Source organism: Trifolium pratense, linkage group LG4 (assembly GCF_020283565.1).
Source record: "Trifolium pratense cultivar HEN17-A07 linkage group LG4, ARS_RC_1.1, whole genome shotgun sequence".
Taxonomy (NCBI): Eukaryota; Viridiplantae; Streptophyta; class Magnoliopsida; order Fabales; family Fabaceae; genus Trifolium; species Trifolium pratense.
The window spans coordinates 46,730,772-46,754,207 of NC_060062.1; the positions used below are offsets into that span (position 1 = coordinate 46,730,772).

The 23,436-nt window shown below is 30.8% G+C and overlaps 1 protein-coding gene across 1 annotated transcript; it reads left to right on the plus strand.

Annotated features, from left to right (window-relative positions):
- The first annotated feature begins 13,694 nt into the window (after positions 1 to 13,694).
- On the plus strand, positions 13,695 to 18,392 carry LOC123924783 (SUMO-conjugating enzyme SCE1). The gene is made up of 5 exons (XM_045977753.1): positions 13,695 to 14,032; positions 14,166 to 14,249; positions 16,409 to 16,561; positions 16,666 to 16,779; positions 17,974 to 18,392. The coding sequence occupies exons 1-5, from the start codon at positions 13,967 to 13,969 to the stop codon at positions 18,034 to 18,036; spliced, it is 480 nt and encodes a 159-aa protein (XP_045833709.1). The 5' UTR covers positions 13,695 to 13,966; the 3' UTR covers positions 18,037 to 18,392.
- The last annotated feature ends 5,044 nt before the right edge of the window (positions 18,393 to 23,436 follow it).

Consider the following 23,436-nt stretch of genomic DNA (forward strand, 5'->3'; position numbering starts at 1 on the left):
AGGTACTTATTAGGTACTACCATTGGAGCAAAACTCATTGAGTACCTAATAGGTACTGTTTCTCAAATAGGTACCCTCTCTCTCCTAATTATAATATATTTTTGTGGGACCTACTTATAAAGGTGTAGTGTTATTGATGAAATATAGAGTTATTAATGGGACCGATTTATAACTTTTTAAGAGGTGCTGAGTTGGATGGATTGGGTACTTATTAAGTACTATTATTAAAAAATAATAAATGAGTGATGTGTACACATAAACTCAATTAAGTACTCAAATTTGGGAAGCTCCATTATAGATGCTCTAGAATTTTTCACATAAAAAATCGGGTGAAGTATTATTACCGGTAGCCTTTTATTTTATTTTTTGGGGGCATGTACCTAGTGTTGGATTGTGTACCACTTTGTTTTTCTATATTTTCCTTTCAATCGTTCAATCTTGAAATTTTAACTTTTACAACTTACCAAGGGATCCTAAGCTATGCAAATTAAAAAAAAAAATCCAAATTTAAATAAATGTCATGTTAACTTGTGTCTTAAGCAAGGTTATCAAAATCGGACTGGCCGGTCGGACCAGTCAGATTGTGAACCGGTCATGAAAATGATTCGGTTTTGAGCAAAAAACGGATAGAAAACCGACCGGAAAAAAAATGCGTGAACCAGGGTCGAACCGGCGAACCGGCCGGGGCAGTTCAAGCGCTTTTGCAAAAATTTTTTTAACAAAAAAAAAAAAACAGGGCTAGACGACATCGTTTTAACTTTTTTAAAAAAAAAAAATAAAAAATCTGAAACAAAACAACGACGTCGTAGGAATAGGAAAATTTTTTGTTTTCCATCTGTTTTTCATTTGGTTTGAATTATAAATTTTATTTTATTTTGACTTGTGATATTTTATCTTTTTAATGTGTGAAATTATGAAATATTGAGCAATTATTCATATATTTTTATTTATATATTAATTAAAATATATATTTAATTAAAAACGGTTCGACCCCGATTAAACCCAGTCCAACCAATTGAACCTTGAACCGGTAAGCTCGTCGGTTCGATGACCGGTCCGGTTCTGACAACCTTGGTCTTAAGGATTCATGTTAAGCTACTTAAAAATAAAAATATAGCATTTAATGATACAAAGTAATTTAATGTTTAGAGAATTGAATAACCACAAGTTCAATAATTGTTTTCCATATTTATCTTCTTAACATGTGTCATAAGGGTACATGTTGACATTCTCCTTTAAATAGAAGTAAAAAAAAAAAAAAAACTCACGTTCCGTAGGTGAAATTGGTTTAAATAGTAGTCTCTTCGGTCCTTAATAATAATATAAGAGACATTTTACTTTTTAGATTCATTGAAAATCTAATGTATCTAGTCAATAATATGGACTAGATACATTAGATTCTCAATGAATCTAAAAAGTAAAATTTCTCTTATATTAAGGACTGGAAAGGAGCAAGAGATTTCAACCCCTTATAACATGATAATTATACATAGTACTAGTTTGGACACCCGTGTCAAGCACGGGCTAGAATTTCGTCTAAATTAGCTATTTAAAATTAATTTAACTCATCATATACGCGTAATTTCAGAGATTAATCCACTCAAGGTAATTGAGATTCATTTAAGGGGTTAACATCTCCCGACAAATGTTTCTCCATATGCACCGACTGGGAACTGCATTCTTTTTTGAACTATAGAAAAATAACATTTAGACAAACATACAACATTTGTAGGTTTTATACTCAGTATAATATTTTACTTGATTTAGAAGAATTGATCTGAATTTCCTAAAATTGTAGAAAAAGATGGATGAATAATTTAAATGATAAAAAAATAAAGGAGAAATGTAATAACTCATTTGACCGTCAAATTGTATTACAAAGAAACAAACATTAAGACCAAAAATAAAGAAACAAACACTATTATACATTATTAAAAACATCATGATAAACTACATTAGTGGTCTCACTGCACACTTGATTTACTTCATCTAATATCAATATCTTTAGACCATTCTTTGATGTGACTCTAGACAAAGCGACATATAATTATCAATGAGTGAATACTGGTTTAGGAAGATATATGATTTTAAGCTTGGATTAAGGATTTTATCACCCACATTTTTCCAGTAATGACGATTGCACCAATACAATGTTTTCCAATAACATCAATGATTAATCTAGTCTCATTGCACAACTCTACAGCCCGGTCAATATTTCTCATCAACATCACCGGACATTCAACTTTAAATATCAATTTGTGATTTGGAATGTCAAAACACTTAATATCATTTAAGAATTCGGGTTTGAACCATTCCTTTTGTATCTTGTTATATTCATTTGATCTACAAACCGAAATATAGCTAATATATTCTTGCTCACTTCTAGGGACCAACAATAAAAGATACTCATTAACATGCTCGACTGCATACAAAGTTGGGACAAGTATACCACGCTCTTTAAAAAAATTGGATTTCTTCATACTTTAAAAAAAATCTAGATATGCAAAATCAATAAAAGAGCGCAAGAATATTCAAACTAATTTTCCACCCTCATTGCCGACCTATTTCATTACCGATTGAAAGAATCCATTCGGCAAATATTTTTATTTCAATTTGCTTAGCATGAACAGTCGAAGCGCTTAAACGCATATTTGTTGTAATCTTCAAAATTTTGCAATGATCCCACAACTTGGACGAATTGATGGCAGCTGCTATTATGTCTCGTCTACATCTTTTCCTAGTAACCGGTAAAATCTGTCTAAAATCACCCCCCAAAACAACTGATATACCACTAAAGAGTTTATTGCTATTGTCCATACCGTTATAAGACATAATATCACGTAATAACTTGCCAAAAGCCTCAAAGCATCAGTGATGCATCATAGGTGCTTCATCCCAAATGATCAACTTGGTTTTTTTGAACAAATGAGCCTTGTCGCTCTTTTTATCAAAATTACATATTGATGTCTCATTAAATTGTAGTGGAATTTCGAACAATGAATGTGTTGTACGACCACCTATAGTAATACTGATGCTATGCCACCAGAAGCTGCATTAAGTACAATGTATCCTTTAGCATGTAGTCTAGAAGACAATGTTCTCCAAATAAATGTTTTTCTTGTTCCTCCATATCCATATAAAAAGAAAAAACATTCAGATCCAGATTCAACAGAGTCCACAATTTGATTGTAAATTGTCTTCTGCTTAGCTGAAAGCATGCTAGATAGTTGATCACGTGTCCTGACCATTTCATCCCTATTATAACTTATTCATTTACAACTTGTTACAAAATTGAACAACATTAGTATAGTCAGACTAATGCTTAGTTTTTCATAGTATAGGATGTCAAAATCATAAAATTAATTCTTAAACATGGAGATCATATATCACTAAATTACATCTAAGAAATTTAATTTGTTTCTTGGATTAATCCATTTGTAAACTAAAAGAAACAAATATTTTCTAAAAAAAAAAGACTTTCATGAAAAAAAAGAAAGAAGAGGCGATAATGCATATAAAAACCAATATACACACACACAATCAATTGATAAAGATTCTTATTCATTCATTCAACTTAAAATTTTTAATTTAAAATTGAAACCAAATATAGTCCCTCCATAAACATTCAAATGTTAATTCTTATTTAAAATTGAAATTAAATAATTAATATTTTACTAAAAAAGCAAAATCGACATATTTTTGTCAAACTCGTTAACAAATTGAAAAACAATCACAATATTAAACAATATGGGGACTATATTTGGTTTCAATTTTAAATTAAAATTTTTAAGTTGAATGAATGAATATGAATCTTTATCAATTGATTGTGTGTAAATCTTTAATCAAAAATTAGTAATTAACTTTGTTATATTATTATATCTACGTAATGGTTAGCAGTAAATTTGACAGTAATATTGTTTTTGTTTCTCTTTTCCCTATTTTTATGCATATTCATTCATCTTATTTTTTTTATATTCTTTATATAATATTTTTTTATTGACTAAAATTTCTATAATATATTTTTTTTTTGTTCATATTTTTATGCATTGATTCATATATATTATTTTTGTTGTATTTATCTTTATCTTTCTATATTTTTATGTAATTTTTCTTTAGTAAACTTTCTACGATCTTTTTATTGTTTCAATTTTTTTGTTTTTGGTTTCACCACCAGTTTAACGTGGTTCAACGGTAGTTATGGCATCAAGTGGTTCCAGCCCCCTCCTGATCGCAGTTCTCATCAATTTATTGTCTCTGTTTTGTTCCAATTTTAATGGATAGTTTCATATATATTTTTGTGTTTATCTTATTCTTTCTATAATTTTTTTGTAAAATTACAATTAACGATACGAAATTTGGAATATTGTTAAAATTGATAAGGACAAATTAGTAAGTTTTATAGTAATAATTTTATTATATTTAGAAATAGAGAAGTAGATAGAAGGAAGTAAACAATGATAATAATAGTACACTAAAATAATAAATTAAACCAACTTGTATGATAATAAAGATAGTAATATATAATCCAAATGTTACTTAGATTAGTATACTCAAAGTAAAATAATAATTATAATAATAATAATAATAGATACCAAAACAATAAACGACCAAACCAAAATTAATTCAAATAAGTATGTAATAAATTAAACCAAAATAATATAAGTGTGAGGTCAATTAAATCAAAAAGCATCCTACAAAAAAATAATAAATTAAATCAAAAGCATATATTATCAACCAACTATGCTAATCTTTTTCAATCTTGATAGTTTTCAATAATTTAACTAATTAATGTAGGCACATTGATTAAAAAATAAATAAAAAATTGATGTAAGCTTTAAGAAACATACCCCAGAAGATGGTCTGGTTCTTTTCAATCGTCCTATTTCATAAGTAATGATATCAAAATATAAATTATAATATTATTAATTATTAATTGAAATTAAATGAAATATTTAATATTTAGAGAATTCACCTTTTTTTTTTTTTTTGAGAAGCTAAATTAGTCCATCCAAATTGGCACCAGAAAGAATCAAACTTAATTGGCACCAGAGAGAATTGAACTTGATTGGCATCTGAGAGAATCGAACTTGAGACCTCTAAGAGGAACTCGCAGGTCTCAAACCAATACAACCAGACCAACCCAAGTGGGTTAAAATTCTCCCTTTCTTCCGGTCATTAGCTGCATCAAAGTTAGTATCGAAGAGCAACTTTATCGCATAAATTATATTCTATATCGTTGCAGATTCTAAAAAAAATGTATGAACAGATCATGCTTTTTTAGATTATTATATCATTCTCCTTAACTAAAATAAATTTGAACAGATTATGTTCTGTTAGATTATATTACAACTATTATTAAATTGTCATGAAATCATCTAACTTAGCGGAACAAATATTAAAGGAAAAAGAAATATACATGGTTACACAAAAAATTAAACATAAAATTTAAAATAAATGTACCATGAAAAGAGAGAAAGATATGTGTCGCCGCGGTTCACATCTTGAACAAATCAAATACGAATAAAAATATATAAACTCAACGTCTATATATAGAGAAAAAAAAAACCTAAGAAATCTAAGATATATATGTAACAAATTTGAATTATTTATTTTGTTATCCTAATCCTAATATGTATCAATAAGTCATGTTAATCCTAATTATTAATTTTTTGAGTTAAAATAAATTTAAGGGTTATCCATCGTTTGTAGATAAAATTACTCGTAACAATTAGTTTTTTTTTTTAAGTTATGCAAACTAACTATATTGTTTTATTATGCTAACTATCTTTCTTTTTTTGTTATATAATTGATTCATAGTTTTTTTTTGTTATAATAGATTTATTGTACCAAAAAAATATTCATAGATTCAATAAAAGATAAAAAAAATTATTAAAAAATAGAAGACACGTAAACACCACATAAGATTATAAAATGGCACTTATAAATTTTCCATTGAAAAGTAACGTGAGAACGTCGAGTGTACTTTTTACTTTGAGCAAGACAAATATATATAGTATAGATTTTAATATACTTCTTGGTATTTATTATAGGAAAAAAAATACCTTCTTGGTAATTGGTTGAAATTAAAAATAGTCTGAATGTTGATAACAACACGTCCCATAAATAAAATACTAACCCTATCTCTAAATAAAATATTTTAATATATATTTCACCAAAAAAAAAATAATATACTTTTTCTTACTGGTTGAAATTAAATGTAAGTCACTAAATTATGTATTAATTATTTTTTTGAAGAATTATGTAATTAATTCCACATTTGATATGAGTTTCAATCAATAAAAAAATATTGTTGCTACCAATTTTCATGAAGTGTTGCTTGGATCACAATCTTGTAAAATATAAGTCAAGCAAAGCAATCAGCTTCCTTGGTCAATAAGAGTCGGTGAAAATAGTTTGAAAGAACCATAATATTAAACAATTAGTTTAGGTGAAACCATAATAAGAATATAAAATGCAAACTTCAAAGTGAATCTATTAAAAAGTGAATAAGTCATATTAAATAATTTTATTACTTAAAGACATATTTAATAACTCAAAATTTAAAATTACTCGTAATTAGTCTATACTCTATATACTTTTTATTTGAAACAAATCCGTTTTACGAAATTTTCTGAAACTTAACCGTAAGGAACCGGGAGTGCATTGGATCTAAGCTTTATAAAGTTTATTTATGCCTTTAATTCATTTTTTATGTGCAGATTTGAATGAACCTGACAGCATCTACATGTGTGCTACTGACGGATTGAGATATTGCTTTCTAAATGCTTGAAAATATGCTTTCCATGAAAAAATTAAATAAAATTTAGGCTTAATTAGTAAAATGATCCCTTAAATATTTTTGGCTTCAGATTGATCCCTTAAAAAAAATGTCTAAATAGATCCCTTAAAGAAAAAAAAATCCGAACAACGTGTATAGTATTAAGACTTACATCAATAGCTTCTAGCATATCTGGTATTAGTATAAACTGATGCAACGAGTACTCAAGTGATGATTATATACAAAAGTTAAGATGCAGGGACTAATGCAACCAAGAAAACATGTAGCCAGTAGCCAGAGTCATTTTGATCTTTGCTTTTTCTTCATATGGAAGTTCGAAGAATCTACGAGTTATATCTCTAACTCCTTTGAGAAGAGTATCAGGAATACCATGGCCTTTCTGTCAATCAAGGTGCCACAGGGATCAAAATTAATCTTAAACACAAAATGGTCTTTCTGCTATATATGATGAAAGAAGACAAGACACATAACATATTTTTCTCACGAGCTTATTTCTTATTTTTATTATCTTAGAGCTTATCATTTTTTCCCGAATTTTATCTTTGTCATCTTAGCAGAAAAAATTAAATATTAATTAAATTTATATTTTTTATGTCTATCAATTAATTTATCCGCATTAAACTATTTTATCCGCATTAAACTCTGGATTATCCGGATCCCCTTTCTCTAGGAACCAAAGGGTTAATGCCAAAAAAAAATTCATAAAGGACCAATATATTGCAAACTTGAAGGGAATTTATATCATCATCCTGGTTCAACAATGTCAATAAACCTGTTAAGCAACATCTAAGATCATTAACATGTTTTTGTCAAAAAAAAAAATATTAACAAGGACTAAAAATATATTCTAGACTTGTCATAATGCAAAGGTTAAGATGTATGTACCATAATCTGTGTGAGCTTCACTGGATTTGTTTTGATTGAAAGAAATCGAATAGAAAAGGATCAAAAAGAAAAAGACATTATAAATAATGTAAGGTCTAACGAACATAGTTTAAAAAAAATGTAAACATTTGAGAGATTCAAGTGCTGGATTTGATTTCATTACCATCCAATGTCATTTTCACCGGATAAATCAGGGTAGCCGATTATACGCATATACCAAAATGGATCATCGACTCTATCACCTTCAAACTCATATGGTGATCCACCTAATGCTAAAGCAATTCTGCGCATTATTTTCTTTAAAAGATCTGCTTAAACTAAAAGAACAACATAAGAAAAACAACTTTAGTCGAAGGAACTTACACGACAGAAAAATAAATAGGGTAGGAGAAAGCATGCCTTTGCAGAGACTTATATATTCTTCCATAAGAATTCTGAACTTTGGAGGATTTTGTGGCCTGCATAATGAAAGGTTATCCCTAGCATCAATCTAATTTAATGAAAAAAGGCGTTAATCAGTTGAAAAACCCTATTTCCTCATACCACTGGTTGTATCCTTCCATAAACTAGAACATCGACTGTGCGGTGCACGGGTCTAATTAGCTGTAAGATATGTAATAATAAATTAGGATATCATAACTGTCATAATATAAGGTATATGAAATTTTTTGAGTAATAATAAACGATAGTTCAACAATAATTTTGGATAAATATTCATACAAAGGAAGATATATTACGGAAGACTTCCTTAAAGACCACATTCGAAGTTTTAGTCGTATCTTCGCCGTTATCGTCGATGATCAATATTTTTAATCCTTCTCTAGAAGTAACTCTTGAAATCGCAACATACAGCTGACATGTGAAAACACTGGCGACGGAAGATATATCCCAACATGCTTTAAAGATTGTCCCTGACTCTTATTAATAGTCATCACAAAAGAAATCATTAAAGGAAATTGTCTCCGTTGAAATTTAAAAGAAATTCTTACGCCAGATGGTGTCAGAGAAAATCTATTTATGAAAACCTGATCACCAATATTACTTCATGAAATAATTTTTCCTTTAAAAGCACGTTTTCTCAATCTTGTAATAATAAGTCTTGTTCTATTGCATAATTCTAATTTTTTATTCAAATTCCTTAATAGCATAACAGGAACTCCAACTTTAAGTCTCAACTTGTGATTTGGGAGTCCCGACGTAGAAATCGTGTTCAAAAATTTGGGAGTATGAACATCATCCACTGTTTGACCATCTACATTATGTGTGAGTGGAGTATCATAACTCAAATATGTTTTTTCGACCAATAACACACCGTAAATATAGATATACTGAATTGTTACTTTATTTGATATGACCAAGTTTACATTTATACTTGCAAGTTGCAACAGGCATCTATCAAGGCTACAAGAGTTGATAATTTTGATAGAAAATAGAAAATTAGACGAATGAATGGTTCACACTTTAACTTGCGAACTGTGTTTCATTCAAGGTTATTTCTTGAGAGATGAGAGAAGGGTGAAGAGGACAAAAAAATTTGATTTTTATAAGGTTCGCATCCTAGAAAGCGAACTCAGTTTGCAGTTTGTCATCTATAAAGCAAACTCTTTTTTCCCCAAATTTTTCTATTTACTCACTCGCTTTCTAAATAGCGAGAGATGTAAATTCGAAATATCATGAGGTGCGCATGTATGACGAGGTACGAAAAGTAAAACTCAATAAAATAGAAAAAGATGCCATAGAATTTACCATTTTTCTCGCTGTCCATCACATGTGACCTTCTCTCTCTTTTTTTTTTTTTTTTTTATCACCGTACGTGTTTTTTTTTACTTTTATACATTTTCTAAAAAGACAGAATAGTTATTTTGTAAAAAAAAAAATATTTAATAATAGATTCTATGATATATTGTCAAATTGTTTTGGTACAATTTGTTTCTAAATCAATAATTTTTTTTTAAAAAAATTATGAATAAAAAAAGTTATTTATTGACTATTTTATTTTGGGAAAAAATTATTTAATAAGAAAAACACAATTTTATTGTTCTTTAGCACTATTCAATATTCACTATTATGAGTAATAAAAGTTCGGAAAAAATGAAATTTTATTTTGTTGACCATCTTGAAAGAATTTAATTTATATGCGCCGTCACTGTAAAGTAATTTTACACATGCATCCAATAATATACTAACATATCATGTATGGTATTTAAAAATACATGGTGTGTCACATTCATTAAATGATGTGGTAAAGCATCATTGGATGTATGTGTAAAGAATCTTTACACCGATAGTGCACAATAATTAAACTCTTTTTGAAACGATGAGAATTAAGCCGTTTTATGTTATTAACTCGGATGCCGTGAGATTGTTCGTAAATTCATCCTTTTTAGTTTTAGCGAAATTGAATATGTAATGGTTTCGATTGATGTATTCTATTAATTTGAATGAATAAATATCGTTGTTTTTAGAAGAAAAAAAATTGTGAAGTTATTCATCAATTACCTCGTAATACTAAGACCATCTCCAATGGTGTAGTACCTATTAGGTACTTATGGTACTTATTAGGTACTACCATTGGAGTACCACCCATTTGAGTACCTATTAGGTACTACTTCTAAAATAAGAACCCTCTCTCTCCTCTTGGACCCACCTTATTTTTCATTAAAATATTATTTTCATGAGCCCACTTTATTTTCTATATTTAATTTGAATTAATGGTACAAAAACACAATTTTATTTTTGTACATCACAAAAACATAATTTTTGAATTGGCATGCCTCTAAAAAAATTTAATGCCAACCATATAGACATTGGTGCAATATTCGGTAAATAGAACCTAATATAATATGGGGTATTATTTAGCCGATGGTATTTATCCATAATGGGCTACCCTTGTCAAGAGCACAAATTCAAGATAGGCGAACTCATCTTCAACTTCAACATGATCTTGTCGAACATATTTGGCAACGTTTTGGGCATGATGATCAACAAAATTAATTGTTTTTAAAATTATGTAATGTTATTTTAAATTATTTTTTAATTATCTAATTCTTAAAATTTGACAATATTATTTTAAATTAAATTTTGAATTTTAATTATTTTTTGAATTATAAAAAAAATAGTACATACTAATTTTGTAATTTTATCATTCAATCAATTTATATTATAAAATATATAATTAAATAATAAGTTATTGTAATGATGTGAAATTATTGATGGGACCCATTTTAGAACTTTTTAAGAAGTGCTCCATTGGAGGGGTTGAGTACCTATTAGGTACTATTATTAAAAAATAATAAATTAGTGATGTGTCAATGTGGGACCCATTTAAGTACTCAAAGTTGGAGTGCTCCATTGTGGATGGTCTAATAGTCCGTATTAGGAACGTTTTTATTTTGTGTTGGAAGAATTTCTAATTTTAGTGTGACTATGGGATGGTGTGATTAGAAAAAGAAGATAAAGGAGGTGTGTTGGCCCAAGAGAAGAAGTGGACTACATATAGTCCGTATTAGGAACGTGAGTGACTTGATATGGACACCCGTGCTAAAGAATTGTTTTTACGAATTTTACTTTTTTACAAAATTAATAAATGTTAATTTATATTAAAATTAATGAATATTAAAAATTTAATAAATGTTTCTATTAAAATTAATGATTTTTTTTACACAAATAAACTTATGGCATTTCATTCATAATAATAGTGACAATACAATTAGGAATTACATCAAAGTGTTGCGAGAAGCATGAGATAAAGCTGATCGTGCAAGAGCAGTGCTACCGTTTGCTTGACGCCTAGCAAAAACAACTATAAAGTCGTTATAATAACGAAGCAAAGTTCTACAATGTTGAATAATTGAACCATACTCCGAATGATTTGTTTGACCTTTGTTAACATCATCCACAACCACCTTGCAATTCATCTCAAAGACTACCTTTCGGTAGCCCATATTAGCAACCCATTGGAGACCTTGATGCAAGCTCCAAGCTTCCGCTTATGACGCTGACATAACGAATCTTCTTTTGCTGTCATCTCTGAAATAAAATAGTTCGTCTCATCATGAAGGCAAGCTCCCGTACCCACCATTTACTCTGTTACAAAGAGACATGCATCCAGATTACATTAATATTTAACATAATTCGACGGTGGGAGTTGCCACAAAACAGCTGAAACAACATGTTGTTGTTGGTGATGTTTTGTCTCAGTCGAAGCGCGCGCCTGCTGCCAGGAATACAGCGTGTAAGTTGCTCGCCCCAGAACCTGTTCGACAGTTTCATATTTTGCCTCCCAAAGTTGTTGGTTTCTTTTCCTCCAGAGGCTCCAAGCTGTCATAGAAAAAGTAACTAATTGTTGTGTGTTGAGGTGGATCCATAATCGCCGAAAATCATAAAAAATAATAATTATGCATTGGTCATAAGATTTTGTAAGGTATTCCACAAATTAACATTTTGTCAACAAGATATACTATCCGCACAATCAAGAAACAAGTGTTAATTATATTCTGTATATCTTTTGCACACCACACAATTTGAATCACAATTGACTCCTTTAATTGCTCATCAAAATTAATGAATATAAGTGAAAAATTGAGAATTCGATTCGGTGCCATGTACGAGTTAGCTTTTATTATACATCAAAATATAATAATTTTAGACTTTTATGTACAAGTATATGTTATTATGCCTTACTATACTAATCTTTTTTTTTTTTTTTTTTTGCAAAAATATGATGAAAGTATTTTTTCAATTTTTTTCGTTAAAAGTTCAATTAAAATATCAAGAGGAATATGTTCTAACGAAAGAGGATAATATTTTACGGTGTAAAAAATCAAACCAAACTCATTTATATAAGTAAAGCAACTGAGACAATAACCTTAACCCTCACATTTTAATATTTTTTTAAAAAATTTCAGTTAATTTATCAAAATAATTGATCTAACAAAAGAGAATAATCTTTTACGGTGTGAAAAATTAAATCAAGTCGGTGCAAGAAGTAAAACAATTGAGATCACAATCTTAGACTTGATATCTTTGTTATTTTTGAAAAAAGTTCAATTAAAATATTAAAAGAGATATGATCTAACGGAAGATGATAAAAAATAAAGCAATTGCGACTATAATTTTATTTTAAAAAATGCATAAAAAAATGGTATTTAGTTTATCTATAGAATTAAATATCATAAAAATTGTTATTTTTGCTTTGATGAGAATTGGATCGTGTTCCTCCGACTAAAACTCCTAAATTATATGTAGTATTAAACTAAGTGGAGAAGACGCATAAATGACACATGAATTTGACTCATTGAAAAGTTTTAAATATAATTAGAATTTGTCGCGTATAAAAAAAACAACACACATCAACAGAGCTACTCCTTTTTAAATAAGATATAAACAAAATTCATTACCCAAAAAAAATGCACAATGTATATAATATTTTTTTTTTGTTAACAATAGGTCATATTTTGTGGATTTAGATCTCTCATGTTGCGTTGATTAAAAGAAAAAAAAACTCTCATGTTGTATATAAAAAAAAAACCCTCTCATGTGTTGAATTTATCTGGGGTGGGGTGTCATGAAACTTATATTAATGATCTCACTTTTAAAATGTATTAGATTAGATTAGATTAGATTATATGCTACAACTTAAAAATATATATTTGGTTTTTATAGTTAAATAATTCTCTAGTTAAATAACAGATATTTGGTTTTTTTCAATTTTCAATATTTTCTAATTAATTTACAATTTTTATTTGGATCAGAATGAATTTAAACAAGTGGTATAATTTGTAACCAAAAAAAAAAACCAAGTGGTATAATTAAGACGGTAACAATTGGATGCCAAATTTAGGTTTTGGTCAATTTATTATGGAAAAAAAGAAAGGGACATAGTTGGTCACGTGAAGGCCTGCCTATTACTGATAATACTACGGCGTGATTCTCACGCGAACTTTAAAAAAATTAAAAAATTAAAAACCACATAGGAGAATAAATACACATTGACTTTACACTTTTGCATACGCAGCCACATTAATTAATTAATTAACCAAAAAAATTAAATTAAAAAACACGGAAACGACAATCTCGTCACAATCGATGATCGAATCACAACCGTACATTCGATTATAGCATCAGCATTTAGAATAGAAGTAACCTTCATTTCTTCTTATCACAGAAAGAACGAAAGCGCGTTTCGTTCTCTTCGAACTCTCTGAATCACTGAGCGAACTCGGAGAGAGATAGAGCGAGTGAAGTTCGCGTGACTCGTCGAAGAAACAGAAACACAACACCATGTCTGGTATTGCTCGTGGACGACTTACTGAAGAACGCAAGTCATGGCGGAAGAATCATCCTCATGTATGTATAATCACTATTTCTAGTTCTTTGTGGTTCTATTTTTTGAATCGGTTATTGTTCTATCGATTTTGTTGATTTTAATCGGTTTCATTTTTTTTTTTGTTTTTGTTTTTTTTCTGGTTGTGTGATTTAGGGTTTTGTTGCGAAGCCAGAGACACTGCCTGATGGTTCTGTCAATTTGATGATCTGGCATTGTACTATTCCAGGAAAAGCTGGGGTTTGTTATCTACTTTAATTTTTCATATGTTGATGACTATGAATGAAATTCCTTAGTTTTATTTTTTGTTTGTGAAATTGATTTTTGTTATGTGAAATTTGTGTATTAGTTTAGATTTGCTTACTTGTGTGTGGGTTAGTGTTGGGGGATATTGTCGGGGAGTCCGGGGGAAACAAAGACAACACTCACATGTAGACACCGGTAATAATTTGAGAAAGTCTACTCTGACAAGTAGACACTCCGATAATAGTTTGAGAAAAGGAAGTGATTGAATGTAACTACATGTGTCGCATTGTCGGCACTGGTGTCGGTTGACACGTGTCAAACACTACATGCGACTTCAATCTATTATGAAGTGTACATAGGGGATACCTCTTTGGCGTTTTCCCTTTCATGGATGTTTACACAAGTACTTAGTTTATATTATGGTATATATCCCCATAGAGGTCTGTAACTTGCGCCTTGCTTGCAATCGCATATTCTTCACGTGTGTTAATATTAATTGCAAGATATGAATTTATTGATAAAATATGAAAATAGACATATTTTGGTCAAACTTAACGCTTATTAACTCTGACTGTAATAGATGCAGTTTTTCGTCTGCTCATTCTTATACATGTTGTCTTATGTGTTAATGTCTCCTTAAAAATTAGACAGTATGGTGATAAGATTAGAGACAGTGGGTCAATTAATTGGCTCTTAGGTGTTTTATTGTCTTGAGGATAGAGGGCCAAAAAATGTGCGTCACTGCCTAGTAAAAAGCTTAACCATTTTGCAATAACTAGTCTTAATAATAATAACTAAATGTACCCTTTTGTCAAAAAAAAAAAAATAACTAAATGTAGTAAATGTTGAAGAGTGCTTGCTTTGGAGAGTCATGGAAACTGTCATCCAGTTAGTTTTTGATGTTCTTTCTGATTATTTTTCCAATATTTGTTTTGCTTATTTTGATGTTCTTCATTTTCCTTCCTTCTCACCCTTAAAATGCTGCATCATTGTGGAATGGCCACTTCTAAAATCTCTCAGAGATGTATGCAAGGGGAGGAGATTATCCTGCATTGTGTTTGAAATTGCTCTTCCTCTAATCTGTTAGAACTTAGAACTGCTCTTGGCTTCATGTCTTCTGGTTTCTTCTTTGTTATAACTTATAGAAGCTTTGCTCTTGTTAAAAAAAAGGCTTATTAGCTCCTCATAAATCCCTGTTCTTGATGAGCCTGTGGTGGGTTTTGAGATTTAGAAACCTCCGATGCAATTCCAAAGAAAACATGACCAACAACCAATTATTTTCATTTACTAGCAACCTTGCTTCCTTTCTTAATGCGTGTTTCCAGTTTCCAGTCTCCAACTGCAATACTAAGTTACATAGATAGGTTCCATGGAGGCCAAGCTTTGCTCTTGATGCTAATTCAATTATTTTAAACATGGATGGAAGCCCCATCAGGTCTGGCTTTTGAGGTCTCTTTAGGAATATTCATGGTGATTGGATAGGTGGCTTTGTGGTATTCTTTGGTTCCTCCTTTAGTCTTCACGTGGAACTTCTGGCTATTCTATATGGCTTGACTCTTTCTTGGGATTTATAAAAACTGTTATGTGTTGTTCTGATGCAAAGAATGCTACTGCTTGTCTGTCTTATATGATTGATCATAATCATCTCTACGCTTTTATCCTTCAAAGCATTAGGTATTTGTTTGGCTCTAAATTTCAAAATATCCTTGTCTCACAATTAGCTATGTGTGTTTCCATTGGGAAATGCTGGCTTCTTGGCCAACTTGGGTGCTGCTCAAGATGACACTTTGAAGATTTTAATGTGTCTGTTTGATTACAGATTCCATGTGTCTGTTTTCTGCGCTCTTAGTTTCTTTTTTTGCTTTCTTTCTTGGCATTCTACTAGAAAAGAAAAATTAAGTATTGACACTGCCTATTAATACTACAATTCACCAAATAAAAACAATATTTGCAAATGAAGTTTCTGGTATGAATGAGATATGTGTAGATCAGGGCACATGGCTTGAAGTAAAAAATATGTCGAAGTGCTAAAAACCAATCTTTGGTTTATTTTACGCATGAAATTTTTGTTGAAGAATCATACTTTGCTGTGTGTCTTCATTGTTAGGATTGAATTTGCAAACATCACATTAATTTTACGTCACTTGCTGCAGACTGATTGGGAGGGTGGCTTCTTTCCACTTACATTACACTTTAGTGAAGACTACCCTAGCAAGCCTCCAAAGTGTAAATTCCCACAAGGTTTCTTCCACCCTAATGTTTACCCATCCGGAACTGTTTGCTTGTCTATACTTAATGAAGACAGTGTAAGTCACGTTTCTTAATAAATGCAAGACTGCTTAAAACTAATTTCATGCAGTGTGATTTCACGTTATAAGAAAACTGATCATAGGTTCGATTTTACATGTAGGGATGGAGACCAGCCATAACAGTGAAGCAAATTCTTGTGGGCATCCAAGATTTGCTTGATCAGCCAAATCCTGCTGATCCTGCCCAGACAGAAGGCTATCATCTGTTCATCCAGGTACTCAATAATTAATTCTTGTGGGCATCCAAGGCATATTAGGTTGACATAACAGTAATATACTTTTCAAAGTTTTCATGAGTAAGGCTGTCATGGTTACCCAAAACATGTGAACCAACCCACTTTTCTGGTTTATAAACTAAACCATTTTGTCATAAAAGTAAAACCAGTTTACCGTTGTGAAGAAATCATTTTGATTTTTATTACAAACCGATTTTCTTGCATATTAGTTTTTAAAACCTGTTTATATATGTGGTTTAATCTGCCAAACTAAGTATTTGGTTTTAAGTAACTAATTTTCATAAATTGGGATCAATTTAAATTAACTTTTTTAAATAAAACGTAAAAATTGAAGATAAGCATTCTTTATTCGATTTAATTGACTTATATTAAAAAAATGTGAAGATAACAACAGCAAAAAAGTACAAGTTATTTTATTATATAAAAAGAAAGCAAAAAATATGTACTTAAAAGAAAAAAGAAAGCGGGGCAAAGGCAGACAAACAAAGTAAAAGTCAGATCTGGAGGGTTTGTTGTTTTTGCTGTTGCCTACGCTGCGTCTTCCCCGTTGTGGCGTTCTTTGATGTTGTTGCAGTCGTTGTTTCTCTCTCTGCCTGTCTCTTTATCTTTTTCTTGCTCTCACTTTCAATATCTGGTTATGTCTCTACAAATAGGTTGCTTCAGATGTTGATGGAAGGTAGTTATGGTGTTTCTATCTCTGTTCACTATAAAGAGCCCTAAAATGCATTTATGTTATTTCTTTAAGCCGCTTCCAGCAGCTTCCACTTCCAGTACGTTTGCGATGTGGTTTGGGAATGGTTTCTTAAAGTGGGCACCGTTTTGCTGCCTGCTTTTATCTGTGAAATGGACCAAAACAAAGTGAGCTTTATAAAATGGTCCACCGGATTTTTTTAAACGGTTCTATTTTACTGTTTTATTGCAAACCCCTATTTACGAGTCATATATCAGTCTTTTCTATCCCATGATTGTTGATATTAGGATTGTTGATGCTCACATCCTTGAATAGAGTGTGCTTGAACATGGTGCATTATGAATAATAGGTGTGCTGTGACGTAACGTTATCTGATCTGATATATGATGTTTTATAGCTATCTCTATTTCTAGGTAGATTAAGTGGGGATTTAAATTTCTTACCACTGAAACCGTTCCTTTACTGTGTAATACTTGTTGCAGGATACAACTGAGTATAAGAGAAGGGTCAAGCAACAGGCAAAGCAGTATCCCCCTATTCTCTAGTGCTATCATCAGCTTAATTAAGAAACTACTGTTAGTGTGGTAGATGTTTGCTCGTTCCTTCTGTCAAAACTGTTTTGTTGTGATCATTGGCTTGTTGCATAACATGCAGACACCAATGTTTTCACTATTCATGCTTACTCTCAGATCTCGATGAAGTGTTGATATATAAAACTATGTGAAAGTCAACCAATGAATACTTGTTGGTGGCTCATGCTGTGCCTAATGTTTGCTACTACATTTCTTAATGATTGGATAATTACTGTAATGAATTATGGCTAATCTCTCAGGAACTTCTCATTTCTGGATATGTTGTTTCCTTTTTGGATATCAAACATAAACCCCATATTGGCCAGCCAGCTATTTTCTCACTTAACTCCTTTACCCATTCCATGGTTGCTTAGATCTATTTATCAATTTACAATTTTTTTGAAATAATGATCGCCGGTTAATTGATTTCTGGCCAAATTTGTATTGTGTGAAAACTAGGGGCCAGTGGCCAAGAAAACCGAAACCAACGATCCTCTAACAAGAGTGTGAGAAGAACAATTTGCAACAAATGGTATAGAAATTGATCTGATTAAAATCTTAAATTCGTAGCTTCTCGATAGTATCAATAACCTTCGTAAGGTTTCACCATATATTAATAGAGATTGATACTAAATGATCACATATCATAAGATGAGGTGATGAGTAAAGATCTGTTAATGATAGAAGCAAGGTATAATGGGAAAAATCCAAGGTTGTCAGAATCGGACCGGTCATCGAACCGGTGAGCTTACCGGTTCAAGGTTCAATTGGTCGGACCGGGGTTCAATCGGGTCGGACCGTTTTTGATTAAATATATATATTTTATAATATATAAAACAATATTTAATAAAAAATTACATTAATATTCATAGTTTTATACTATTAAAATCATATTAATTTGAATTTCACATTATACTTACTAAAAAAATAATATTAATTTCACATTATTAAATATTTTATACTTTTTAATATGTTGTTTGGTATTTTTAATATTTATCTAGAACTAGAGTAAATAAAAAGTCACTATGGGCTTGTTTTATAAGCCCAATCCATAGTAAACCCTAAATTCTAGTATTTATATCTCTCTCAAATTTTGATGAAGAAAAACAGCAGCCTCTTTTTTTAGTTATCATCTCCAACAACAACTCTTCTCCTCCCACCTTTTTATTTCTTATTTTTTTTATTTGAACAAGAGATCTTGCTATTCTATCAACTTCCATCTAGCATCAATATTCTACTCAAACCAACATTCACAACTTTTTATTTTGACAAAGATTCACAACCTGTGTTTTTAAGTTCAACAAAATATATGAATCAATTTCTAACATGGAAGATCTATTTGCTGAGTTATTTTAACGCACAAAAGAGCACAAAAGTGATTTTGGCGGTGAATCACTCATGCTTGAAAAAAATAAAATAGCAATATGCAAAGATCACATCTAATTGTAGAGATTAAAACCTTTACCAATTAATCAATTATGTTTGTTGTTTCTGATTATTTGTTTCAATTAAAAAAAAATCTGAAAAACAGTTTTTGACCAGATAACAAAAAAAATTACAATTGTAAAAAAAAAAAAAAAAGTGTTGAACCGCCCAGACCAGCCGGGTCACCGGTTTTTACCGGTTTGACTGGTTTATCGCCGGTTCAAACGGTTTTTATCCGGTTCGGCTACTCAACGGTTTTTAGCATTAACCGGACCGGATTTTGGTCCGGTTCACGGTTCGACCGGCCGGTCCGGTCCGGTTTTGACAACCTTGGAAAAATCAAATAAGAAAACTCCAATAACGGACATTGTTTAGCTAACACATTAGTCCTTGCTCAAATCAATGTGGCCCAGTTGTGTATTAACTGCTGTTTCAAATGGGACAGACTGCATACCAGAATGTGGGTAAAAAAAAAATGTGGTTTACAAGTCTTGGTTCAACTGACAAAAGAAAAACTGAAATTGTTAGTTGCGACGTCATGATTAAGGTTCGAACTTTGGCTCATCTCGTGTATGAGTTTATAATGACTTTGAAGGAAAATAAAATGTAGAGACCAATTACACTCTTGTTAATGTGGTTAGCGGATAAGGTTATGAGTGATTTGATCTAGTGGGTTATGGTATACATTTTTTTTTTCTCTCTTCAGATGTATTGCATGAGTGAGTAGAACTTTTGCCAGCATGTTTTTGAGGAACCATTGTAGACTTATAATTAAGTGTGATACAAAAAAAAATCGATTATAGTGTTGGTAAATGGTAATAGTATCACGGCGTGCACCCTAATTCTTTCCAATAGTGAATTGCAACTCTAGCTATAATTCATTGTCCTTTCCTAGTAAAGCAACATGCAGGTTTTGGAAGCCTGCACCCTGCCCTATGCAGCTTTGCCTAGGTATTTCAATTAATTTCCCCACTCTTAGCATAAGGTCAAAGTGTTGCTTATTTTTTTATGGCAAATGCTATCTTGTCGAGGGGGATTTGTTGGGCAAGTTGCTAGTTCAATTACCACATCATATGATAGATTATGTGTATGTTTAGATTTACATTTGCAAGAGATAAAAGTGATTTTGGACACATGATTAATTTTAAATATGTTAGGATATCTTTTAGTATAATTAGATTAGATTAGATTTGCTTATGCAATGAATTCTCTAATTCGAAGTTGATTTGATACTTTTGCCTCAAAATATCATTCTTGACGTCAAATTTATTACGCTATCAACAATGAATTGATCTAAATAATAAAGAATTAAGATTTCTTAAGTAAGTAGTTATGGGTTTGATAAACCTCTTGTGAATAAAAAAAGAAAAATTCAACTTGCGTGCTTTGCAGATTTTCTGACGAAGATTAATTATTCCCTGCATAACCCTCTTGTCTCAGAAGAATGAGGTCTCAGTCAGGGTTGTCAATTTGCATCCGGTGGAGCGGATCCCTGCTGGGATTGCCCCGTTCGGAGCTCCAAAAACAAATATTTTATCCACATGGGGATGGGGATGGAGGCAAAAATCCTCCCGCAGGCACTTTGGGGCGGGGATTGGGGACGAAGCATCCGTCCCCGCGGATTCCCCGAATACGCTCATATATACACTATATTATTATTATTATTATTATTATTATTATTATTATTATTATATATTAAACGTTGTTTTAAAAAAAAAAATAAAAAAATAAATAAATAACTTGAGGAGTCATCCATTATTTTCTCCACTGATTGTTCGCTAATTTCAAGCGTTCATTGCGTATTTGCATTTTCCAAGTTTCAACTCCCAACCCTAGAAAAGTGACTAATTTCTCCTAGACCCTAGAAGTAATTTTATTTATCTAATTTGGTTGCATATTTACCAATTATCAACATTTTTGAGATATTTTGGTTATGAACTTTTGTATGATTATGCATACTTTGCTATGAAATATTTTGGCTGTTAGGTTTTGTATGATTATTAGTAGTTAAATGTTTTTGCAATGTTTTTTTGGTTATGAATGCATTATGTGTTGTTTTTATTTTTTTAAAAAGAAAGATGTAAAATATTTGTTTTTTTAAATAAGACAGAAAAAATAATGTCATACTACTGTCATAATTTGACCGAAAAATATAGAAATTTTGTTAATATTTGATATCCGTGGATCTCTGCGGGAACCGTGGGGATCTGTGGGGATGAGGATGGAGACAAATATTTCCCCATGGAGATGGGGATGAAGGCAAAATCTCTCTCGCATGCACTTTGGGGCGGGGTGGAACGGGGAAGTTTCCCCCGCACATTCCCTGCCCCGTTGACATCCCTAGTCTCAGTAATTTAGAGTTTGACCATGAAGTAAGTAAAGTCTGACTAAAAATTATTTCTATCAAAATTTTAACTCGGATTCTTCCGAACCGATTTGTCTTAGGTGAAATTTAGGCCAAATGGATTCAGGGATCTTTTAAGTTTTTCAGGTAACAAACATGTCATTTAAGTTTATAACTTGTTGCAACATTACCCTATCAATTATTCTATGTTTACAAAAACACTGATGTGACCGTTAATTTTGATGTTAATGGTGATGAATTGGAGGCTCAATCTAATGTATACCATGAGATCCAGACAATTGAGGCTCAAATGGAAAGGCTCAAATGGAAAGGAGAATAACTGGAAAAAGAGTAATGGAGTAACAAACTAGAATTTTAAAAGACCGATTTGTTAGCTAAAATATTAAAAAACTTATTAGTTATCAAAAAACTTAAAGAAACTAATTGTTACAAACACGAAACATAAAGAATTCATAAATACATTTCGTGAAATTTATTATCTTCTTAGTTTATGTGATTAACCGTACCATGGTAACAATCAAATAATCGATCACGATCAACATTAAAGGGGACAAACCCAAAATCATGGCTGTCCAAGTGCATATTTTTCTTTTCCCGTATCAAAATCATTGCATTCAATGAAAACAAATTGAGCAATACGAGACACGGTAGAGAGTCAAAACGTGATGAGTATCGACCAAGAAAACAAAAAACTTGATGAGTAGTTTATGTTTGGTCCGGTTTATATTTGATTTTAAAATTAAAATAACATGCTGTTTTTTTACATTAAAAGAGAAAAAATATATATACAGATGAGTGATTTTGGCCAAAAAAAAAAGACCTAAAAGCACTATCTTTTCATGAGTGAAAAAGAAAAATCTAGGGAGAAGAGTTTCTCTATCCCTAAAACAAATTAGGATTGGCCTTTACTCTAATTATCTTTTAAAATGCGGGTTTTATGGATGCAAATGGTCCTATTTGGATTAGCTTATTTTTGAGCTTTATGCAAACAACTTATGCGATTTTTATGTATTATTATAAGTTTGTCAAGGTAGTTTATGATAAAATAGCTTATAAAAATACAATTTTCACTAGTGTGAACTTATAAAATAGCATAAAATCTAATTTATATTGCATAAACTGTTTGCATAAGCTCAAAAATAAGCTAATCTAAACGGGGCCTAAATTACATGTCTCCTTGAGCTTTTTAGTTGATATGGACATTATATTGTATTTGGGGACTGAAGTTCGAACTTCGAGTACCAGACTTATTCATCTTAAGAGTCGAATTTTCAGCCACTAGACTATTTGATAAAAAAAAATTAAATTACATGCATTTTGAGCGATTGTTTAATTTTTTTTTTAACATGATTCAATTAAATATAATTTTGTTGTTGTTGTTGTTATTATTTGCATTTCATAAAAAGCAAGTCTCAAATCCAAACATGAAATCATCATCGACTTTCTCAATTAAAAACCCTAAAAACACTATCCAATTTCTTTCAATTATCAGATGAAATCACCATCCACCAGCAAAACATGTTTTAGTGGATGTGATTTGAGAGATTCAAAAGGAAAAAAAACGAGTCATTTTATCTTAAAAG

Coding starts and splice junctions, on each gene's coding strand:
- LOC123924783 (XM_045977753.1), top strand. CDS start 13,967: ATGTCTGGTATTGCTCGTGGACGACTTACTGAAGAACGCAAGTCATGG. Junction 16,562..16,665: donor CTATACTTAATGAAGACAGT/GTAAGTCACGTT, acceptor TTTTACATGTAG/GGATGGAGACCAGCCATAAC. Junction 16,780..17,973: donor GCTATCATCTGTTCATCCAG/GTACTCAATAAT, acceptor TACTTGTTGCAG/GATACAACTGAGTATAAGAG.